The sequence below is a fragment of the Camelus dromedarius genome, chromosome 22 (assembly GCF_036321535.1).
Source record: "Camelus dromedarius isolate mCamDro1 chromosome 22, mCamDro1.pat, whole genome shotgun sequence".
In the NCBI taxonomy this organism is placed as follows: domain Eukaryota; kingdom Metazoa; phylum Chordata; class Mammalia; order Artiodactyla; family Camelidae; genus Camelus; species Camelus dromedarius.
This window is the reverse complement of record NC_087457.1, coordinates 4473876-4492632: the sequence shown is the minus strand read 5'-3', so window position 1 is coordinate 4492632 and position 18757 is coordinate 4473876. Positions and strand designations below refer to the sequence as shown.

The 18757-nt window shown below is 46.9% G+C and overlaps 1 protein-coding gene across 3 annotated transcripts in view; it reads left to right on the top strand.

The window, feature by feature from the left end:
* The window catches only part of LOC135318885 (uncharacterized), a 174427-nt gene that overhangs the window by 113194 nt on the left and 42476 nt on the right, over positions 1 to 18757 (top strand). For 2 of the 3 annotated variants that reach the window (XR_010377285.1, XR_010377284.1), the window contains 2 exons: positions 10380 to 10952; positions 11116 to 11309. Coding sequence is in view for 1 of the 3 variants with exons in the window: in XM_064477376.1 (XP_064333446.1) it covers positions 6164 to 6171 (8 nt within the window). In the remaining 2 variants the exon portion in view is untranslated. Of the gene's footprint in view, positions 1 to 6163; positions 6313 to 10379; positions 10953 to 11115; positions 11310 to 18757 lie in introns of all 3 variants that reach the window. The other variant, XM_064477376.1, reaches the window with a different exon arrangement.

Below are 18757 nucleotides of genomic sequence, written 5' to 3'. Positions count from 1 at the left end.
CAGCACTTACCTCTCCTAGTACACTTGTGCTGATCTGCTCAAAGGGGTTCGTCCAACAGTTTGTCAGTCTGTTGGAGAAAGCCTTAAAACATTGATTTAAGGTTGCTGGAATGCAATATATTCTTATTAATATTAAGTAAGCACATATTGAGTGCTTACTGTATGTTGGGAATTGTCCCTCAGCCTCACATGAATATTATTTCTCTTAAAACCTCACATATTTCCTTGTTATTCACACTTTACAGATAAGGAGACTGAGAATTATGTCTTCTCTCTTTTGGGGGGAGCTCATTATCAATGACGGGAAGTTGTAAGGAAAAAGATATTGATTCATCCTGAGAAAATATTTTTCTGAGAGTCAGCAATGAAGAGGGTGACCACTGAAGAGGGTGATCATTGTTCGATTGAGATGGGCCCCGGGTTGTACGGAGTCAGCATCCCTGTCCTGGACACGGCACGTGTAGGGCTGTGTGGTGGATGAGGCGGCGAGGCCGCGCAGGGGACGCGGATGCCGGGCCGTTGGGCTGTGTTCAGGCCGGTGGGGCTTTCTCCTAAGGGCAGCGGACCGTCATTGACAGATTTTTAGAAGGGGAGTGGGGTGCTCTCGTAGATCACTTTTTTTCTTGTAGAATGCTTAGAAACATTTAGAAGTCTCGGCAGGAGGTGATGTGATGAGTCAGAGTAGGGTGGCTGCGAGGTGTAGCAGTGTTCAATTTTCAAGTGGTTTTCAGTCCCAGGTTTGTGGCTCAGTAGCCGTGTCACTTTGGATGACGCACTCAATGAAGTGAAACAATTTATCTAATCAATTAAAGCAGTGATGTACCGACTTCCCAAGACTGCTGTGGAGATCCAGTGAGATTACGTGTGTGCAGTGTGCAGCGTGGTCCCCAGCACACAGTCAGTGCTGAGTGAGTGCCATTGAGTACCTGGTAGGACAGGTATGGGTGGTGGGACTCCATGACTGAGGAAATCTGGGCCCTGAACGAGGGGTCCAGTCACATCTGTGAGTGATGGGCCTGAGCTGGGATAGGGAGGGAGACCTTGTCCCCCGACCAGGGGCCCTGGGCAGGACTGCTATTGGAGGAGAACCGTGAAGTCAGCTCTTTGCAGGTGGAGTTTGAGGTGCCCTTGAGACATCTAAGTGCAATGTCACGAGCTCAAAGAGGAGGTCTGGGACCGGCCTTGCATTTTCCTATAATCTCAATCCCTGAGGATGCTGAGGTTTGATCACTGAACGTGAAGACATACTTTACAGGACAAGTGAATAGTAGTATCATCTCTGTCATCAAAGCTCACGTCTCTTTATTCATCACTCACTTTGTTAATTGGGTACTTACAGAGCTCACTTTACCGCCCTCACTTGGGTTCAGGCTCCACAGTAAAGAGCTGTTGAGCCTCCCTCTTTTCCAGAAGAAGACACATTTAGCTGGTAGCATTCTGTACCTCCCCAGACTTAGAATTTTAGTTTGTTGTATTAATTCTATTTTCTGTTGGCCACCTCCTGACAGGAGAGACGTTTTACCTCATGATCATATTTCAATTAGCTCTTACTGAGAATTGCTGATCTGATCCATAGAGTATGTATTATATTAACTTTGTACAGTATTTATCATTTTTCTGTCTTTGTCCTTTAATTTTGTATGCCCCTTCAATGTTCTATCCAATTTGGGGCGTTATTTTTTTAAATTAAAAAATGTCTGTTAGCAGTTAAGAAAACAAAAACAAAGAAAAATGCACATGATATCTAAATTTAGAAAATATCTAGTGTGTTTTCTGTCTCGGCAATGGAGTGTTCTAGAATCTCGTGAAAACCTTCATTACACAAGTTCCTTGAAATGCTGATTAAGAAATAAAGCCTTCCTTCCTCATCTTTCAAGCTGCACAGCTAATTGTCATGAAAGTGAGGGGAAATCCTCAGAAGCCAAGACAAACCAGAAAGCAGGGATTCTGGGAGATAAGCGAGCCTTAGAATCCCTGGGGTGCCTGTTGGCTCCTGAACTGAGTTTTAGTTGCCCTGACAGGAGGGCAGGAGGCGAGCCCGATTCCTCTCACACTGGGAGTTGGATGGCTGATCATTTGTAAGGGCAAGCCCATCCCTAGAAGCCTGGTTTACTAAAGGTAGAACTAGGAAAAAAAATCCTCAAGGCAAGAAAGTAAGGAATGTCAATATTTTTGGAAGAGGGGAAAAATAACAAATCCAAATTAAGGATATAGTTTAAAGCTGTTCTGGCATGAGAGTGACCACAAACTCCTGGCAGAAAAGCACAGCTATTCCTGGAATGAGAAGTTGTGTTTTGAATGGATCAGTGAACAGCCATTCCGAAAAAGGCCTCCAGAGTATTGTGGATCAAGATACTGGACCGCAAACACCTCTCTTCCAAGGGTCATTTAAATAACCAGAAATGTTTTAAAGGAAAGAAGCCACAATCATATTTCTATTTATTGACATTACTATATGCTAGGAATTCAGAGGTAACTATGTGAAGGAAACTTAGCATAGAAGCTGTGGATGTGCCTGCACGCGGGACATTTCACAGAAGTGACCGGACTTATCTGCAAACAGAAATTCCTGCCAAGGGACTCTGCCCATTCCCAGGGGAAACATTGCTTGCAGACAAGAATGTTTATTAGTTCCTCAAAAGGAACAGGCCTGGGAACAGGAGAGTCTCAGTGTAATTAAGATAAAGTAGCCTTAGATGTAGTGCACATGCGTCAACCTAAAAAATGTTTACTGTCTGTGCTTGGCAAGAGATACTCCTTTGTGTAGATGGTATAAAAAATAAAGGAACCCGAATCTCGGGAGACATTTTGCACCACAGCAGCTCTGTGATTCATTTCGTCGGCAACAACTATGGAGTTGTCTCCTATTTTATGGACCTTACTTTCTCTTTGGGGAGACAAACTGACATAGTTGGGGAGCTTGGTAGAGGGAGGTGTTAGTCTGTTGCAATTAGCCAGGAGAGGAGATTAAGAAAGCAGTGAAGGGTGGGTGAACTTTTTAGCTGAGGACAGACAGCCTTGTTCAGTTGACTTTTAATTGCAGGCTCAATGAGTAGTCACTGGAGGGAATCGACCTTACGGAGGATGGACTTAGCTCAGGCCTCTTTAGAATGGACACGTGAAACTGGTGAAAGACAGTCAAATCTGTGGAGACATTGAAGTTCAATTGAAAGTGCTGTATCCCTGAGCCAAAGATCGGGCAACTAGAAAGCACTTCTTGAGGACAGAGGAGTGGTTTTTAAGGTTCTCCAAGAATGAATCCCAGGGAACCAGGATGGCCAGTTGTCAAACTGTGACTTTGCAATTTGGACAGTATATCCACCAAGGTTATTGTCATTTTATGGGTTTCCATTTCTCGTTAATACATGTCAGGTGATGAGGATGTGGACACACGTGTTTGACACCTTGTCGAGGTGACTGTGGGTTCCTGCCTAGAAGCGCGATCCCAGCTGCGGCTGCGTCAAACATCTTGCTGCCCATCCCGCTCCCCGGCTCCGTGATCACTGCAGAGTCGTCCCTTGTTAACCTGTCCATCTCCTCTGTGACATCATAACCCATGAAAAGACCGGAGCGTATTAACTTGGCTTTCTTAAAGTCAAAGGAACAGATCTACTATGGAGTCAGATTTGTTCTTTCCTATTTCAATAGTACCATGGAGAAAGAAGTTTGGGCAGCTTTTTGTAGGGTCCTGGAGGATTTCTCTCTCAGCGTCTGGGTGCCTCTATTGAAAACCCTTCATAGCTGTCTGGCGTGCTGTAAAACCACTCCACCTGTTTTGCCCTGAAGATGTGTTCAGTTTATAACTCATCTCTACTCCTTGGAAAACAACTCAATAAAAACTCAGTTGGTTTTCCACCAGCCATGGGCAGGGGTGAGGGATAGCATGTTGCTATTTTATAAAATAATAATAATAATAATAAGAATAAGAATAAGAATAAGAATAATAAATAAATAAAATCAATAATAATATTATTCATAAAATCAATAATAATATTATTAATAATAATAAAATTAATAATAATAAAAGAAGTTTTAAAACAGCACTGGGCACATAGGAGAGAGTCAATAAATTCTTCCTGACTGAAATCAAATTGATGGCTCAGTGATTCCATGGCTGCTGTATTTGCTGAGTTGTTACTCCTTTGCTCCATTACACTTTTTTAAACTGAAAAAGAAATACATGCATATGGTTAAAAACAATTCAAACAGCACAAAAATACACAAGTGAAAGAAGTTTTCCCTCGTCCCCTGTTCTTCCAGCCATCCCTGGAGATGCCACTGTTTACTAACGTTTGTGTGCTTTTCCAGATATGCTATGCACGTTCCCACCTATGTATGTAAATTCCTTTAAAGTTTTAGTTATTTTTAACTTAAAGGGATTTAAATCCTCAAGTGGATTCTGCCTCGGTAATAGAAAAAAACAAACCTGACTCCATATTAGATCTGTTCCTTTGACTTTAACCCTTTGCTCTGTCTCCTAGGCTTCATCTTGCTTGTAAAACAATGTTGCCTAGAGCCTAAAATATACAGGAGAGCCTATTTTGAATGCTCTGACCTTTAAGGATATTTAACACTTTTCCATTCATAAAAAGATAACAAATTACAGAATAGAAAATAACGTTTGTTTTGTTGGAGGTTTACAGAGATTTGACCCAGGCAGATAGCTGCAAGAACAAATGATTCTAACAACAAGGAATTCCTACACCATGAAGATTGCAACAACCAAGCACGTAGGAAAGGAGCCTGAATTCTGACTTGGGGAGATGGTTTTCCAGGACATTAGTTTGCCATCTAGCTCTACAGAAACTTGCTTTTCCATGCCCCAGCAGCGGGTCTCCCAACTTATTGGCCTGTCCTTCACTGAGGAGAATGAATTTGGACTCGGTAACACTCCTATCTACCTAGCAAGCTGGGCACTGGAACTGAGGACAGCTCTCCCACACCCAGGAACCTACTGTGAGCCCTTGATGGTTCCACTTGAGTTAGGTGTGTTTTACCCAGGAGGGATGGGACTATGCACCAACACTTAGGCAGTCTGCTCTGTCTGGGGCTCTGATCTTGTACCTCCCGCTCCCCGCAATGCCAACACCTGGGACAGTGGAGCTAAGGCAGAGATCGTGCCTGCCTTTTTCCCAGCCTGTAAAAGGGGAATATGTACACTTCCCAAGGTAGTTCTGAGAGACAACACCTGCTGGTGCTTGGTTCCCAGAGCAACAGGAAACCCAGCTCCAAGTGGGGACAACGGGTGTGATCCCCGTAGGGGTTCAGCAGAGGCATCGCCTGGAGGGCTGGACCAGGGAGGTAAAACTTGAGCTGAGGGCCTTGAAGGGTTACAGAATGGTACAGAGTCAGGTCGGCCGCCTCCTTCGGGGTGCCCCAGAAGTAAAGCTTTTTCTCTATATCTCCGCTACTCCCCTCCCCTCTCCAGATCCCTACCTACTCTCTGCTCCTTCTGTCCATCTGTCTCCCTCCACTTTTCCCCTCCTCTCCTCCTCCCCCCATCTTCTCCCTCCCTCGATATCCCAGCCTCTATCACAGAACCAAGAGAGGATCTCTGGCCCTCCTGCTCATGGGCAGTCGGTGCCAGCTGGACCGGGGGTTGGAAGCCCCAACTCCGAGCTGGGAATCGGCCCCAAAGTCTTCTCAGCTCTGTCGACCGATAGGCCTTTAGCTCCTGCCCGGGGCCGGGGCCTCTGGCTGTGGAAATGCAAGGTGGGGGGCTCCCGGGAAAGGGGTCAGGCGTCTGCGGGAGGGCGGTCCTCGCGTCAAAGCCCGCGAGGGCGCGAGTCAGCCTGTGTTCAGCTGAATTTCTCGGGCCAGACCCCTCTGCCCGCGCCACCTACCCCGGCGCCAGGGCCACAGCTGTCCAGGGCCAGGTGTGCACCTGCCGCCTCTCGCCCCAGCCGGGCTCCCCTCAGTCCGCGGCTGGCGACCTTTTCCCCTCTCCCGCCCACGAGTCCTCTCCTCCCGGGCTTCCTCACCTTGGCCGCAGGCTCGTTCCTGCCCCTGGGAGGGCTGTGTCCCGGGTAGGCGGGTTCTGCGGACCCAAACGGGGGCGGGCGGCTGGGGCTGGGTCTGGCCTCAGAGCGGGGCTGCAGCCCGCGTCCCCACCCCCGCTTTCCCTGCCCTGCGACCCCGGGGCTGCCCTCCTCTCCCTTTCCAGCTCCCTGAGGACCAGCTCAGCGGCATGCGCGCTGCTTCCCGGGCTTAGTGCCTCAAGCTGTAAAGCCCAGTTTCTCCTGATGGAGTCTGGAAAAGTGAGCGCCAGTGCTGAGGGAGTTTCCGTCTCCCCCCTCAGTGTTTCTGCCCCAGGTAAGTACCTTGAACAATTTCAGGTGTTATGATGGCGGTGCTTGTTGATGTCACGTGTTTTTATAGTGCCAAGGATTACAGTGTTGAAAGCAGGGCTTGGTTCAGTTAAAAATGAGCTGAAGGCATGAGGCTGTGACATGCTCCTTCCTTCCGTCTCCCAGGGTGAAACATGTGACCGTCGATTTTAAAAACATAGTTACAGTCACTAACTAGCCCAGCCCAGCTAGTGTGTGTTAACAGGAACAGCACCACCAGAGGCGTTGGAGACCCAGGGACATTGCAGTCCTAAAAAGCTCCTGGCACAGTTTAGTTTGTTTTGGTTTTTTGTTTTTCTTAAATAGTGGGGTAGACTAGTTGTATAGAGGGAAAAATAATTGTCAAGGAATATTTTTTCATATAACAGCTTTATTGTGATATTGTTCACACACCATGAATTCCACCCATTTAAATGGTACAATTCAGCAGCTTTTAGCATATTCACAGTGGTGCAACCATTATTATTCCAGAACGTTTTCATCACTTCAGAAAGAACAGTGTAAATGAATGACCTATCCACCCCTCCCCAGTGGTGGTTCTAAAGAACTTTCTTGGCTGTTCCTGACTATAAATTAACTTGTTACATTCCATGAAAAGTCTGGTAGGAATTCTAATCAGAATTGCATTGAATCTGTCTATCAAAACAGGAAGAATAATTGTCTTTATGGCACAAACTTCTTCTACCCTTGAATATATCTGGGACCCTATCTTTTCATCTCTCCAGAGCCTGGCCCATGGGAAGTCCTCACTAATTGTTGGGCTTGTGAATGATGAGATTCTATACATCATTAGTTGTCACTGTAGCTTTTCACAGAAGAGAAAAGTAACCTCAGTGAACCCAAGTGACTGTCTGATGGTCAGAAAGAGTGACAGTCCGTGCTGGAGTGATCCAGTGGACTTGGTGCTTGTAACCAGAATTCTTCACCACCTACAGCTAAGGGGATAAGAGTGTTCTTTAATTTTGTCTTAATGGCGTTGATTTTATTTGTACTTATTTTTTAAAATTATTTTTAATGAAGTGTAGTCAATTTACAATGTTAGTTTCAGGTGTACAGTAGAGATTCAGTTATAAACATATGCATATGTATATAAATATGTTTTAGATTGTTTTTAGCACAACTCATTACAAGAAATGGAATATAGTTCCCTGTGCTATATAGTAGGTCCTTGTCATTTATTTTATATTTATTAATGTGTATCTGCTAATCCCCCTTTTCCTGCCTGCTAACCACAGTTTGCTTTCTAAGTCTATGAGTCCATTTCTAGCAGCATCATTTTTCCTAGTAACATACGCTGGTTGACTGCTTTCAGCTTCAGTAATTCCATCTTATCTGTGGTCACTTTTCTTCTGGTGGGCCTTTTTGTGGTTTGCACACTTAATAGAGATTTGTACTTGGGAGAACACCAGGCCTCGTGTACTCCCTGGAACAGAGTGCCCACTGAGTTGATGCTTGAACTGGGGAAAAAAGCAGAGTAAATGTTGGAATTTGCACTATGGTTGAGACTTCCAGGTTTCTATAATCTGTTTAGCCCACCTTAATGTTGGCTGCACCCATACTGGGAAATTTGGTGGAATTTCATGGTATGGTGTTGTAGAGACGGGGCTTTGTATGCTTCTTCTATTTCCTTTTTCTAACACTCATTCTCCTGGGCCTCCCAGATCCTCCCCCAGCAGTGCCCAGGGCTGGCATGATGCTGCGCTGAAGCAATATTTGTTAATAAGTCCCTTTCCTCATCTCTTCTGAACTTCCGTATCTTTCTCTCCACAATGTGGGCTTAGACTAGATAAGTGCTTTTCAGTTTCTTTTACAGCCATGTTTCCTTTGAGAAACAGAAAATGCAAATCTCTCCTCCCATCCCAACCCTTTAGATTTTGATATGTCCTCCAGGGAGTGACATAGCTCTTTGTGGAAAATTGAAGTTATTGTGATTCCAGTTGGCACAGAAAAGACTCTTCAGAAATGTATTGCAGGGAGAGGGCAGGAAAGGGGCAGCATGTCACAATTTCTAGTGTGAGCCCTGCAACAGGGTCTTGGGTTTAAATACGGTGTCTGACGTGGCCTCTCTCTAATCTTGTACAATATGATAAACTTCTCTACCTCAGTTTCTTAATGTGTCAAGTTGGGGTGATAATATTTTAAGGCTTTTGTGAAACATTATACACATAAGCCATCTGTGTCTCGGTAGAAACAAGACCTGCTAGGGAGTCAGGGATTCCTTTAAAAAAAATCTTGTCCATAGCACTCTGTCGGTGTGTATTTTGAATTACCTGGAGGGTGAGGGTTGAGTCTAAAGTCCATCGTGGGACAGGTGGCCCATAGTTCTCTGTGCCCCCAGATTGCCTCCTCCTCCCCAGTCCTCTTCCTCAGTCCAAGATGAAGTTCCCTAGTATATTTACACAGAGGTCTTGTGCAAATGGCTTTTCATTTTATTGTTTAAACAAGGAGGGCTGCCATCATGATCTCTGTGGTCAGGTTTTGGTGACCTGAAGGCTATGCAATTGGGGGTTTGTATTAAATAAAAAAAAATATTACAAATAGAAAATTAGAACAAGGGTGGTGACAGGGGCTCTTGGAAGTGGGGACCATTAACTTTGTTAGCTTCAGGTGCAGTGGCCTTTGTCCACGAGGACCCATCCTCATGCTTTGAAGTTGGAGGGACCAGTGGGTTCAGTGGGAATGTTAACTGAGTGTATCTCATGGGCTAGGCATTGTTGTACTTGTACTGTGTGTCCCTTATTTGAGACAATGAGCTCATTTAACCTCAATAGCCTCTTTAAAATATTGGACTTTTTATTTTGAGATGTAATGTAGGTTCCCCTGTACTTGTAGGAGATAATATACGGAGGGCCTATGGACCCTTTTCCCAATTTTCCTTAATGGTTCCATCTTGCATAGTTGGGGTACATTTCATTACTGACTCACTAACCCTTTGAGGTTTGTGTTATCGCCCTCATTTCTATCTATGATTAAACTGGGGCTTAGAGAAACACACAGGCCTGCGAAGGTCACCCACATGTTTAGTGTGTAGTCGGGTGTAACGTGGGCTTGGGATTTCCAGGAAGTACCATTATGATGTTCTGTGGCAGGGAGCAGCATTCACTTTGCTTGTTTATTCATTCTTTCAACAAACATTTATTGAGTAACCTCTGTGTGTCAGATGCTTTCACAGGCTTATCTGATTCTTCAGCAGTACTGAGAATCAAGTATTGTTTTGTTTTTTTTAATCTGAGAAAATTAGCTCTGAGTGTTTATAACACCGCCCAAAGGAAATATAGCTCATAAAGGAGGGATAGTAAATTTGTACAGTCCCCCCTCTTTATGCAGGTGGTACCCTAGCATTTTACATTTGCAAACTTCCATAATCCAGATATATTCTTGTAAGGCAAGGATTTTTTTTTTAAATTGAAGTATAGTCAAGTTTACAATGTTGTGTCAATTGCAAGGTGTTTTTTGAATTTTGAATTAAAAAATATTTTTTGAGAAGGGTAATTAGGTTTATTCATTTGTTTCATTTTTTAAAATGAGGTACTGGGGATTGAACACAGGACCTCGTACATGATATGTATGTGCTCTACCACTGAGCTGTACCCTCTTCCCCAAGGCAAGTTTTCTTATCCATTATTCTGCAGTTTAGGGGTTCAAATAAATTGGTGTTGAAATCCAGATCTTTTGATCCTACTGCGGTTCTTTTCTTTATAATCTGCTGAAGGGGGGTGGGGAAAGCATTTCCTTTGTTCATTTCTTTATTCCAGTGTTGAGCACTGACTTTGCATCAGGGTCTTGCTAGGTGCTTGGAAACATAAAACAAGAAATGACCCTTCTATGCGGGGGCAGGAAGCCTAGACCAAAAGCTGGGTAATGTGATCCGAGCTACGGTAGCCATGTACAGACTCTGAGGACAAACTGTACCCCCGGCTTTGCTTGTGCTTCCCTTGCCTTCTGGCTTGTACACACCAGGTCACCGCAACCCAGAGGCGCCCGCAGCCCACAGCACAGTATTTACCTTGATCTCCTCTCCCCTCTCGGCAGGGCCTGCAACATGAGCATCCCTGACTACGTGCAGTGTGCTGAGGAATACGAGACTCTCCCTGTGGTCGTCCAACCCGTGGGGATCATTTCAGAGGACAATTTCTTTTGCATCTATAAACGAATCTCCTTGGTGAGCCAGATCAGCCCGTGCGGCTCCCAGTGGGCACTCTGTATCCACTACAGGCACCACTATGCGTTCGAGAATGCGTGGAGTGACTTCCAGACACAACGCACTGTCGTGGGCCTTGTCACCATTACCGACTGCCTCTCTGCCAATGCCTTCGAGAAGCTCCATGTACAGAGGAGCTGTATGGCACCACGCTTAATGACTCTCAGCTCTTTGTCTTTGTGCTATATGGGGAGATAGCCGAGCAGCCACGCACCAACGTGGCATTCAAACTACGAGGACTGCCGGGTGGTGGAGAAGAGGATCGAGGACTTCACTGAGTCACTGTTAATCTTGCTCAAGTCCAAGTGGCTGGATGGGGCCCCTGACAAGTCTGGGGAAAGGATCCCCCTCCTCTGCAACTTGTTTGAGAAGGAGGACTTCATGGGACTGGACACAGACAGCAGGTAAGTCTACCTGGAGGCCCGGCCACCCTGGCTGTGTGCCGGGTTCCTTCCCTACATCCAGGAAGTGATCAGCAAGGAAGAGGGCTGTCTTGTAGCCAAGGGCGGAGGGAGGTGTAGCCCGACGGTTTACAAACATTTAAAATTGAATCTGCCTTTGTTTCAGAGATATCCTTTTAGGGTCAGTGTGGAGACTTCCTCCCGCTTTTCAGCCAAGACCCCTGGTGGGACCCCTGGAGTTGCTGTCCAATAGAGTAGCCACAGCCACTGATGCTATGAGCGCTGGGGAAGAGGCTGGTCTGAGCTGAGATGTGCTGTAGGTCAAATGCACATCAGACGCTGAGACTTGTCTAGTAAAAAGTATGTAAACAATCTTGTTACTTTCATATATTGATTACATGTCAAAATGTTAGTATTTTACATACAGCAGATTAAGTAAGATCTGTTCTTAAAATTAGTTTCTAGTATCTGTTTTTTTGTTTGTTTGATTGTTTCTTTGTTTACCGTTTTAAATGTGGCAACTGGAAAGCTTTCTTTACATGGCTTTCATTTCAATTTTGTTAGGCAGCCTGTCCTGGGACAGTCTCATCCCTTTGCTTATAAATGAGATGCTGAATCCCGAGAGGCAGAACGATATGCTGGTTGAGCTGTGTCTGGAGCCGGTGTCTCCTGCCTCCCAGGCCCAGCACCTGCTGGGTTCAGGCCCTCTCTTCCTCCCCGACAGCCATCATGCCAAGTTAGGACATCAGAAACACCTCCAGGGAATTCCGGATGAACTCCTTATGCAGGGAAAGGCGTATCACGGAGTATGAGACAAAGCAGGGAAAGATTCATCCTCACTTTGTCCCTGTGATTAAGTCAACGGCCCCACTTTTGCCTTGGAAGTGCAGACGAGCTCTCCTGGGCTTACTACCTCCCCACCTTATGCTCTGTTTCCCCGTGTATCTATCATGCTTTCCCTCGGGCAGAAGAGGTGAGATGCCTTTGCCCAGAGGTGGTCCCCCTTTGCTGGGGAGATTGAGGGAAGCTGTGCCCCCATGGCCTACGGCCTCGGGCCTTGAGTCTGGAGGGCGCTGATGGCGGTACCACAGGTGACGGTCGGAGGACCTGGCACGGGCCCACTGTGGAGGCAGTGCTCTGTGATTCTTGAACTTACCTAAGATCAAATCCTACTTTCTGGTTGTTGGTAAGTTGGAGGAGAAGATGCCAGAGAATTGATAAAAAGAAAGTCCAGACCAGCCCTGTGAGTGAGAGGCACATGGGGCCCGATTCCCACCTGCGTGTGGTGCCTGGCGGGCTCTGGATGAATTTTCTGTTCCTCCCGGACATACCTCTATGACTTTAGTAAGGGGTGAGACATGTAGTGGCCATGATCTGTATTTGTCCTCGCAGGGCTCTGTGATCTAGACGTCCGCACACCCTTCTGCTCCTTGGGGATGAGGTGGCAGGTTTAGGTGCCTGGGCACTGCTGTGGGCACAGCTGCCAGCACCGGGCTACACAGAGGCTGGCTCCGTTCACCTCACATGTCACCTCCTGCTGAGCCCCCAGGCGTTAGTCAAGGTAGGTGCATCAGTGCAACGTAAGCAGGGACCATGTTCTCCCCCTGGACAGACTGGTGGGTGAGCAGTGGAAGCCTGGAGCCCTGCCCAAGCCCCATGGACAGTGCCTCCTCTTTTGTCATAGGAGGCACTGGTGACATTTTTGCTCAGCAACTGCTTGGTTCTGAGTCTGCAGACCCACCAGAGAATTCCCGCTTGTATTTGCCTTTTGAAGTCTGCCCTTGGGATTTGGCGGAGTAGCTGGATGTGTGCTTAGCCCATAGTGTTGACACTGTCACCATTGTTTACCCAGAACCTCGTGTACCAGGCATGGCTCTCGGCATCAAAATACAGCAGCGCATTAAACTCCCTCCTGGTGGATCTGTCTGTTTTGGTACCATAAGGGCTCAGCCAGCATCTGAACGTCAGTGAGATAACGCGGCCAGTGAGCCCGGGTCAAGCACGTTCTCCTCCAGTCACTTTTACTCCATTGTTGCTTTTACTATTCCACAGTCATTAATTTTTAAAACAATGCTTTGGTGCAGGAGCAGAGACTAATTCTCTCCTGCTACTCACGTTGGGAGTGAGTAAAACTGTCCAGCCTGTAATGCGACCACATTTTGTGGCTTAAAAGCTGCCTAGACGCATGTATGTTGAGTTTTGGTTAGGGGCGCTGACCACGTTGGTGTCCCCAAGCAGCGTCGCTCCCCTCAGGCCCCTGCCTTCCCTGGAGCAGGAGGTGAGGGTGGGTCTCACCGTCCCTGCGTCCCTGGCCTCACACACTCACGTAAATTCTTGTACATGCTGTCAAAGTCATTTTTGTTCTTGTTTGTTTCTAATTTTCGCTTGTTCCTCCTTTCCTTTTTCTTTATTCCTTTTTCTCTTGTACCGCGCAGTTGCGTCTAAAAAGGTGGCTGTGCATATCCTGCATTAGAAATAGCTAGATCGCCCTCCGTGCTGTCTCCATCGCTTTAAAGAGAAGAAATTTTCAGGTGCCTTGATCCATGCATTATCCTAGTCATCTTGTTATTTTCTAATTTTTTGGAATATTTGCTTTGTTAGCACATCACCCACTGGTGTTTGATATCTGTTAAAATCTTTACTTTGAGGAACCTGTTTGGTCCTCCTTATATTTGGTGACAAATGCACCCTTATTCAATTAGTTTAATTGTTTTGAAGAAGTGAGATGCGAATTGATTTAGGCGGCTGTTGAGGGATTCTTTTCATGGAGTATTTAAACTTGTCAAGTCAAAGTCTGCAGCATCTTGCTCGGTTCCTGCTTTTACACAAACGTGCTCAGCACGCGTTCCTGGCTGTCTCTGTGTGACGTGCGTGACGGCGCTTCCTGACCGGCGGTCACTGGTGAGAAAGTGGCAGGCTTGGGGGTGAGCAGCTGCAGGGGACACTGTTGGAGGAATCAGTCACCGTTTGGTTATTTAATTTTTTTTTTTTGCATTCAACTTCCCCCTGCCATTTACTTTATTTTGCCTTCATAAAGGGGCAGAAGTGGGTCTAAAATCCATGCCACTCTTTTGTTCCCTTTACGAGGCTGGTTTTTCTGAGTATCAGGACAACATGTACTTCTCCTAAGTAGCTGGCTTACATGGATCTGGTGGACACAGGGACTGTTAAAGGGACCGTAGCTTCCTCTCTGCTCCAGCCAGTGGGCATTCAGAGCCGGGTCTGTGGTTTGCCTCAGCAGCCGTGCAGGCCTCCCTGCACCGGCCTTTTCTTTTAACCCATGTTGGCATTAAAGAGCTGACTCCGTGTTTGTTGCAGCTGACGTCCCCCACTGACAGCCGTGTCGTTAGTTTGCGGTAGTGTGTCTCCAACCCCCAGTCAGCCATGAAGGAAGATGCTTTGGCCAATCTAAGACCTTGGATTCTCACCCCCACCCTTTTTCATCTCACCCAGGGGAAGAGTTTGGCCACCACCATCATGCTGATCATGAGGTCTTGTTTCTCCTTTCATGCTCTAGTCCAAATGTGAACACTACATTCTTCACTTTGTCTCGCTTGAGACAGGCCAGACATTCTGAAAGAGTCCATCACATTCTGGGGGGGAACAGAACAGAAGTAATCTCGCAAGTAGGAGTCTAGGCTGTCCGGGTTGGCAAATGCAGGCTGGGATCTGTGATTGTTGGGCTGTGCCCTGGACACAGGCCTTTCCCGTGGCTCCCGAGAGCCCAGGGGTCGGAGTGAGGACAGCCTTGCTTGGGCTCCTCCATCCTCATCTGCTCAGTGGCAAGTGTGTCTGCTAATAGGAGCTCCACCAGACCTCGGGACCATCAAATCTCAGATCACGGGAGAACCTTGAGTCCCTTCTCCAGAGCCTCCTTTGTGAGAATCCAGTGCCTTCTGTGGTGACCGGCGGCAGGAGATGCCTCCCCCTCCAGGAAGCACCCTTCGGAGGACTGTGACTCATTGCACCTTTCTGTGAGCTTGTGGGGATCCGGCCGTGGTCCCTGCAGAACCAGACTTGAGATGGGCTTAGCAACGGAAATGACAGGACTAATATTCCAGGCCAGGGCTGGAGGGAGGGAACAGGGGAAATTGAATGTGACCTCAAACACATAGGTGAGTGCTGGGTCTGTTACTAAAATGGGGAGCATGGGAGGTACCTGCCAGAAATTGAATTCCAGAGTAAATGGTGGACATGAGGCATTTTTAAGATGCCATTTTTCATCCAAGTTAGGACTTCATAGAGGCACTCGGGTCTATGAGCCTAGGGCTGATTTGAAGGAGCCGGACTAGAGATACACGTTGGGAGGCGTCATTCTTAGCTGGTGTTCACAGCCGCGCATGTGAATTAGATCATCTTGAGAGCTGCAGACTGAGGCTGAGGGGGGGCAGGGCTGTGCCTGGGTTGGAGGAAAGCCCAGACCATGCAGCTTTGGTGTGTCAGTCAGTGGCGTTTAGGTTTTTCAGGGCAATGTCATTTATCCTTAAGGGGCCGGGGGGTGGGCAGGGCCAGCCAGGAAGAAATCTGAAGGGAGGGTCTTGGCCACGTGTGTGTCTTGGGAAGTTGCAGAGTCTGCAGGGTCCGGGAGGGTAGACTCCTCAGAAGCTGGAGTTGGAGTGGGGTGTGTGTTGAAGGTAGTCACACTAACATATCAGGGAGGGAAGGAGGCCTAGGGAGTCCCCGCTCTTCCTGACTCGCTTTCCAATGAACAGAAGGCAGACAGAGGATCTGAGGTGAGAAGGGATGGGCGCTGGGAGGGGAGCCAACCTGGAGAATGGTGCTTGAAAAATTCTGGAATAGTCTCCCTGCAAAATAGAGGTTAAAAAAATCCAGAATCTTAAGAATATTGATAGTGACTGGGGAGAAGGCAGTTGTTTTTCTGGCCTCCTAACGGTAAGGCATGTATCCAGGGATACACAGAATATTCGGGCAGTCTATTCCGGGCGTTTGGTACCGGGGAAACAGCACAAGTTTAAAGAGGGACAAGGGCAGCGGAGGGAAACTAGCCAGGCCCCGTGTCAGGTACCAGTCGGCCGCCCTACTTGCGTGTTGCATTCACATCCATGCCTCCCAAGTGGGCGGTGGCAGCCCCCTTTTGCGGATTGGCAAGCCTTCTCAGAGGGGTTAAGTTATTGGTCCGTTTAGAGGGTAGTAAATACTGTAACAGGATTCAAGCAGGGTCTTGTCAGACTTCAAGGGCGTGTTTTCTCTACTAATTCCGGTACCTCCCTGGTGTACTTGAAATGGTGAAGTGGGTCAGTTTTGGGGCCTTTCAGAAAAAGTACGATTTAAGTGCCTCAGGACTGATTCACAAAGCTCAGTGTTCTTTGATAGTTCTGAAGCACCGCAGTGCTTTACGCCCCACAGAGGTAAGGTCTTACTCCTTTGACGATGAAGTGGTTGAAATGATGTATAGGTGCAAAACCAGACTTAGCAGCTTCTGAAGGGAAACTCTCCAGTTCTCCCTTGATAGACTTTCTTCTATGGGATGTAGCTGTGCTGCAGCATAGGCCTGAGCTGTCCGTATGGATTGTGGGTTTGATATCCAAATTTAGCATAAAATAGTCAGATGAAGAAAATCAACGTTCACAATTTATTTTTGGGTTTCATTAGACAAGATATACTATCAGGTAATGGCCCATATAGCTAATGAAATTGAGTACAGAACATTGAATTTCTTACTTTTTATTTAGAGTTTTCTTACTGCATAAGTTTGCCTCCTTTGGAACATCAGCTCCTCCACAAGGGAACTTGTCAGTTTGTTGGTGTGATTGCATTTATACAGTGAATGTAATCTCGGCTTCCTCAGCCCAATCTCTCCAGTGCAGAATCACGGGCTGTAGCCATCTCTTAGTCACGCAAATACTTCTAAAATTATATGATGCCAGAAAAGAAAGAAGAGAGAGAGAGAGACATTGCCTTTATCAAAATTCCTTTCAATTCTGACTGGAAACTGTTGTTGAGCAGCTCTGGTTTCCTTTGGATATGAATATATACATTTCTTTGCATGTAACCCGGGTTTTGGACTAGAACACCAAGCCCTTGCTTTCCGCAAGCCACAAAAATAGTAGCCAAATTGCACTCGTGTGAAATATTTTATTATTTTTCTGAGAAAGAATCCTTGAATTTGGGACTTCAGCTGTGATTTTTGCTTTTGGCTTCTCCCACCCCTCTTGTAATCTCTCACTCCTTCCCACGTGGCCCCCAATAGGTCGTGGTCCCAAAGGAGCAAGCAAACACCCAGTTGGTCACCATGCAGTGCTGCTATAGAGGGAGACCTGCCAAGACCTAAAGGATATTATCAGAGAGGACTTCCTGGAAGAAATGGGCTCTACATTCATTTGTGAAGACAGAGTAAGGGTCAGCCAGTAGAAAGCATGAAGACTGTGGCTCATGTGGCAGAGCAGCCCGGGTGAGGCCTGGAGGCTTGTGCAGTGGGGAATCGGGGAGAGTGCCATGTGTGGTCCAGGGTTGTGGGTGCCCCTGCTGGGGAGGACACTGGAGAGGGCCTGGGGTGAAGGGCTTTCGAAGAGTTTGGGTTTTACTAGAACTGACACAGGAGGTAGTGAAGGGTGTCAGCAGGAAGTGACCCTCAGGAAAGGTACTTCTGGTTTTGCTTCTGATATTCTACAGACAGAAGGGTCGGGACGGGCGAGAGCAGGTCTGTCTGTCCCTTTGAGACCCACCCCGTCATTCATTTATTCATAACACGCGCACTTCTGTGTGTCTAGGGGAGAGTGGGTGGACCCACATTAGTAAGCAAAATGTATTTGCTTCTTGTGAGCTTAACAGTGTCAGAAGTTGACTTAGCCTAGAATGTTCTAGGAATAGAGGAACAAGTTGCGGAGGTTGGAGGGAGGGAAGTCTTCCTTGGGAAACAATCAAAATGAGCCTGGAGGTAAGTGGGAAGTAGGAGCAGGACAGGGGGTCCCTGAGGTCACTGGGGACCTGGGAACTGGGGTGAGGCTGGGTGAGCAGTGTTGGGGGCGGGGCTAGAATTCCACCAGGGAGCCTCTGAAGGGTTTGAAGTGGGGTGATGTAATCAACTTTGTGATTTGGGAAGGCTGCAGTTGCTGTGTGTGTGTGTGTGTGTGTGTGTGTGTGTAGCAGGGAAGAGGGGGAGGGTGCCACCAACTGGGGGGGGCACTAAAACACCATTCACAGGCTGGGAGAGGGGCGTCTGGGCTGCTTGGGGAAGGCTGGGGCAGTGTGGATGCCGGATTTCCTTATGGGGAGGGCTTGTTATCGGGGTCGCCCGAGAGGCGACTTTTGGCTGGAAGAAAAGAGATGGAGGCTGCCAGGTGGACTTTCCTCTTCTCTCCTTCCCTTCCTTGTGTGATGATCTTAGCTCAGCCAACTTTTGGAACAGAAGAGCTAAGTTCCAGGGTAGCCCAGGACTTTGTTGAGCTGGTTCAAGTGAGATCTGATAGGATTTAGATTTCTGTTCAGATCTGCATGTTCACTTAGCTAGAAACCTCCTGTCATTTCGATTTCCATGGGGTATTTATTCTTGATAAAGATTGCTTTCTTGGTGAGAGGAAATTTAATACAGCTGTTGTCTTTCTCAAAAAAAATCATATCTTTAAAGAAATTTAATATTCCAAAGAATAGCAAAATTTAAAAATTATAAAGTAAGGCTTTGGTGTAGTTTCTTTGGTTTCTGAGCTAATGTGGAGTTAGAGCCTTTGCATTACTTAATAGCACATCCTTAGTGAGCTGTTAGTGAGCACCCCAGGCCCCACCTCTCAAAACACCATTAAAGTTTGCTCTGAAATAGTGAGGTCATAAAGGTCTTGTTTGCAGAATTC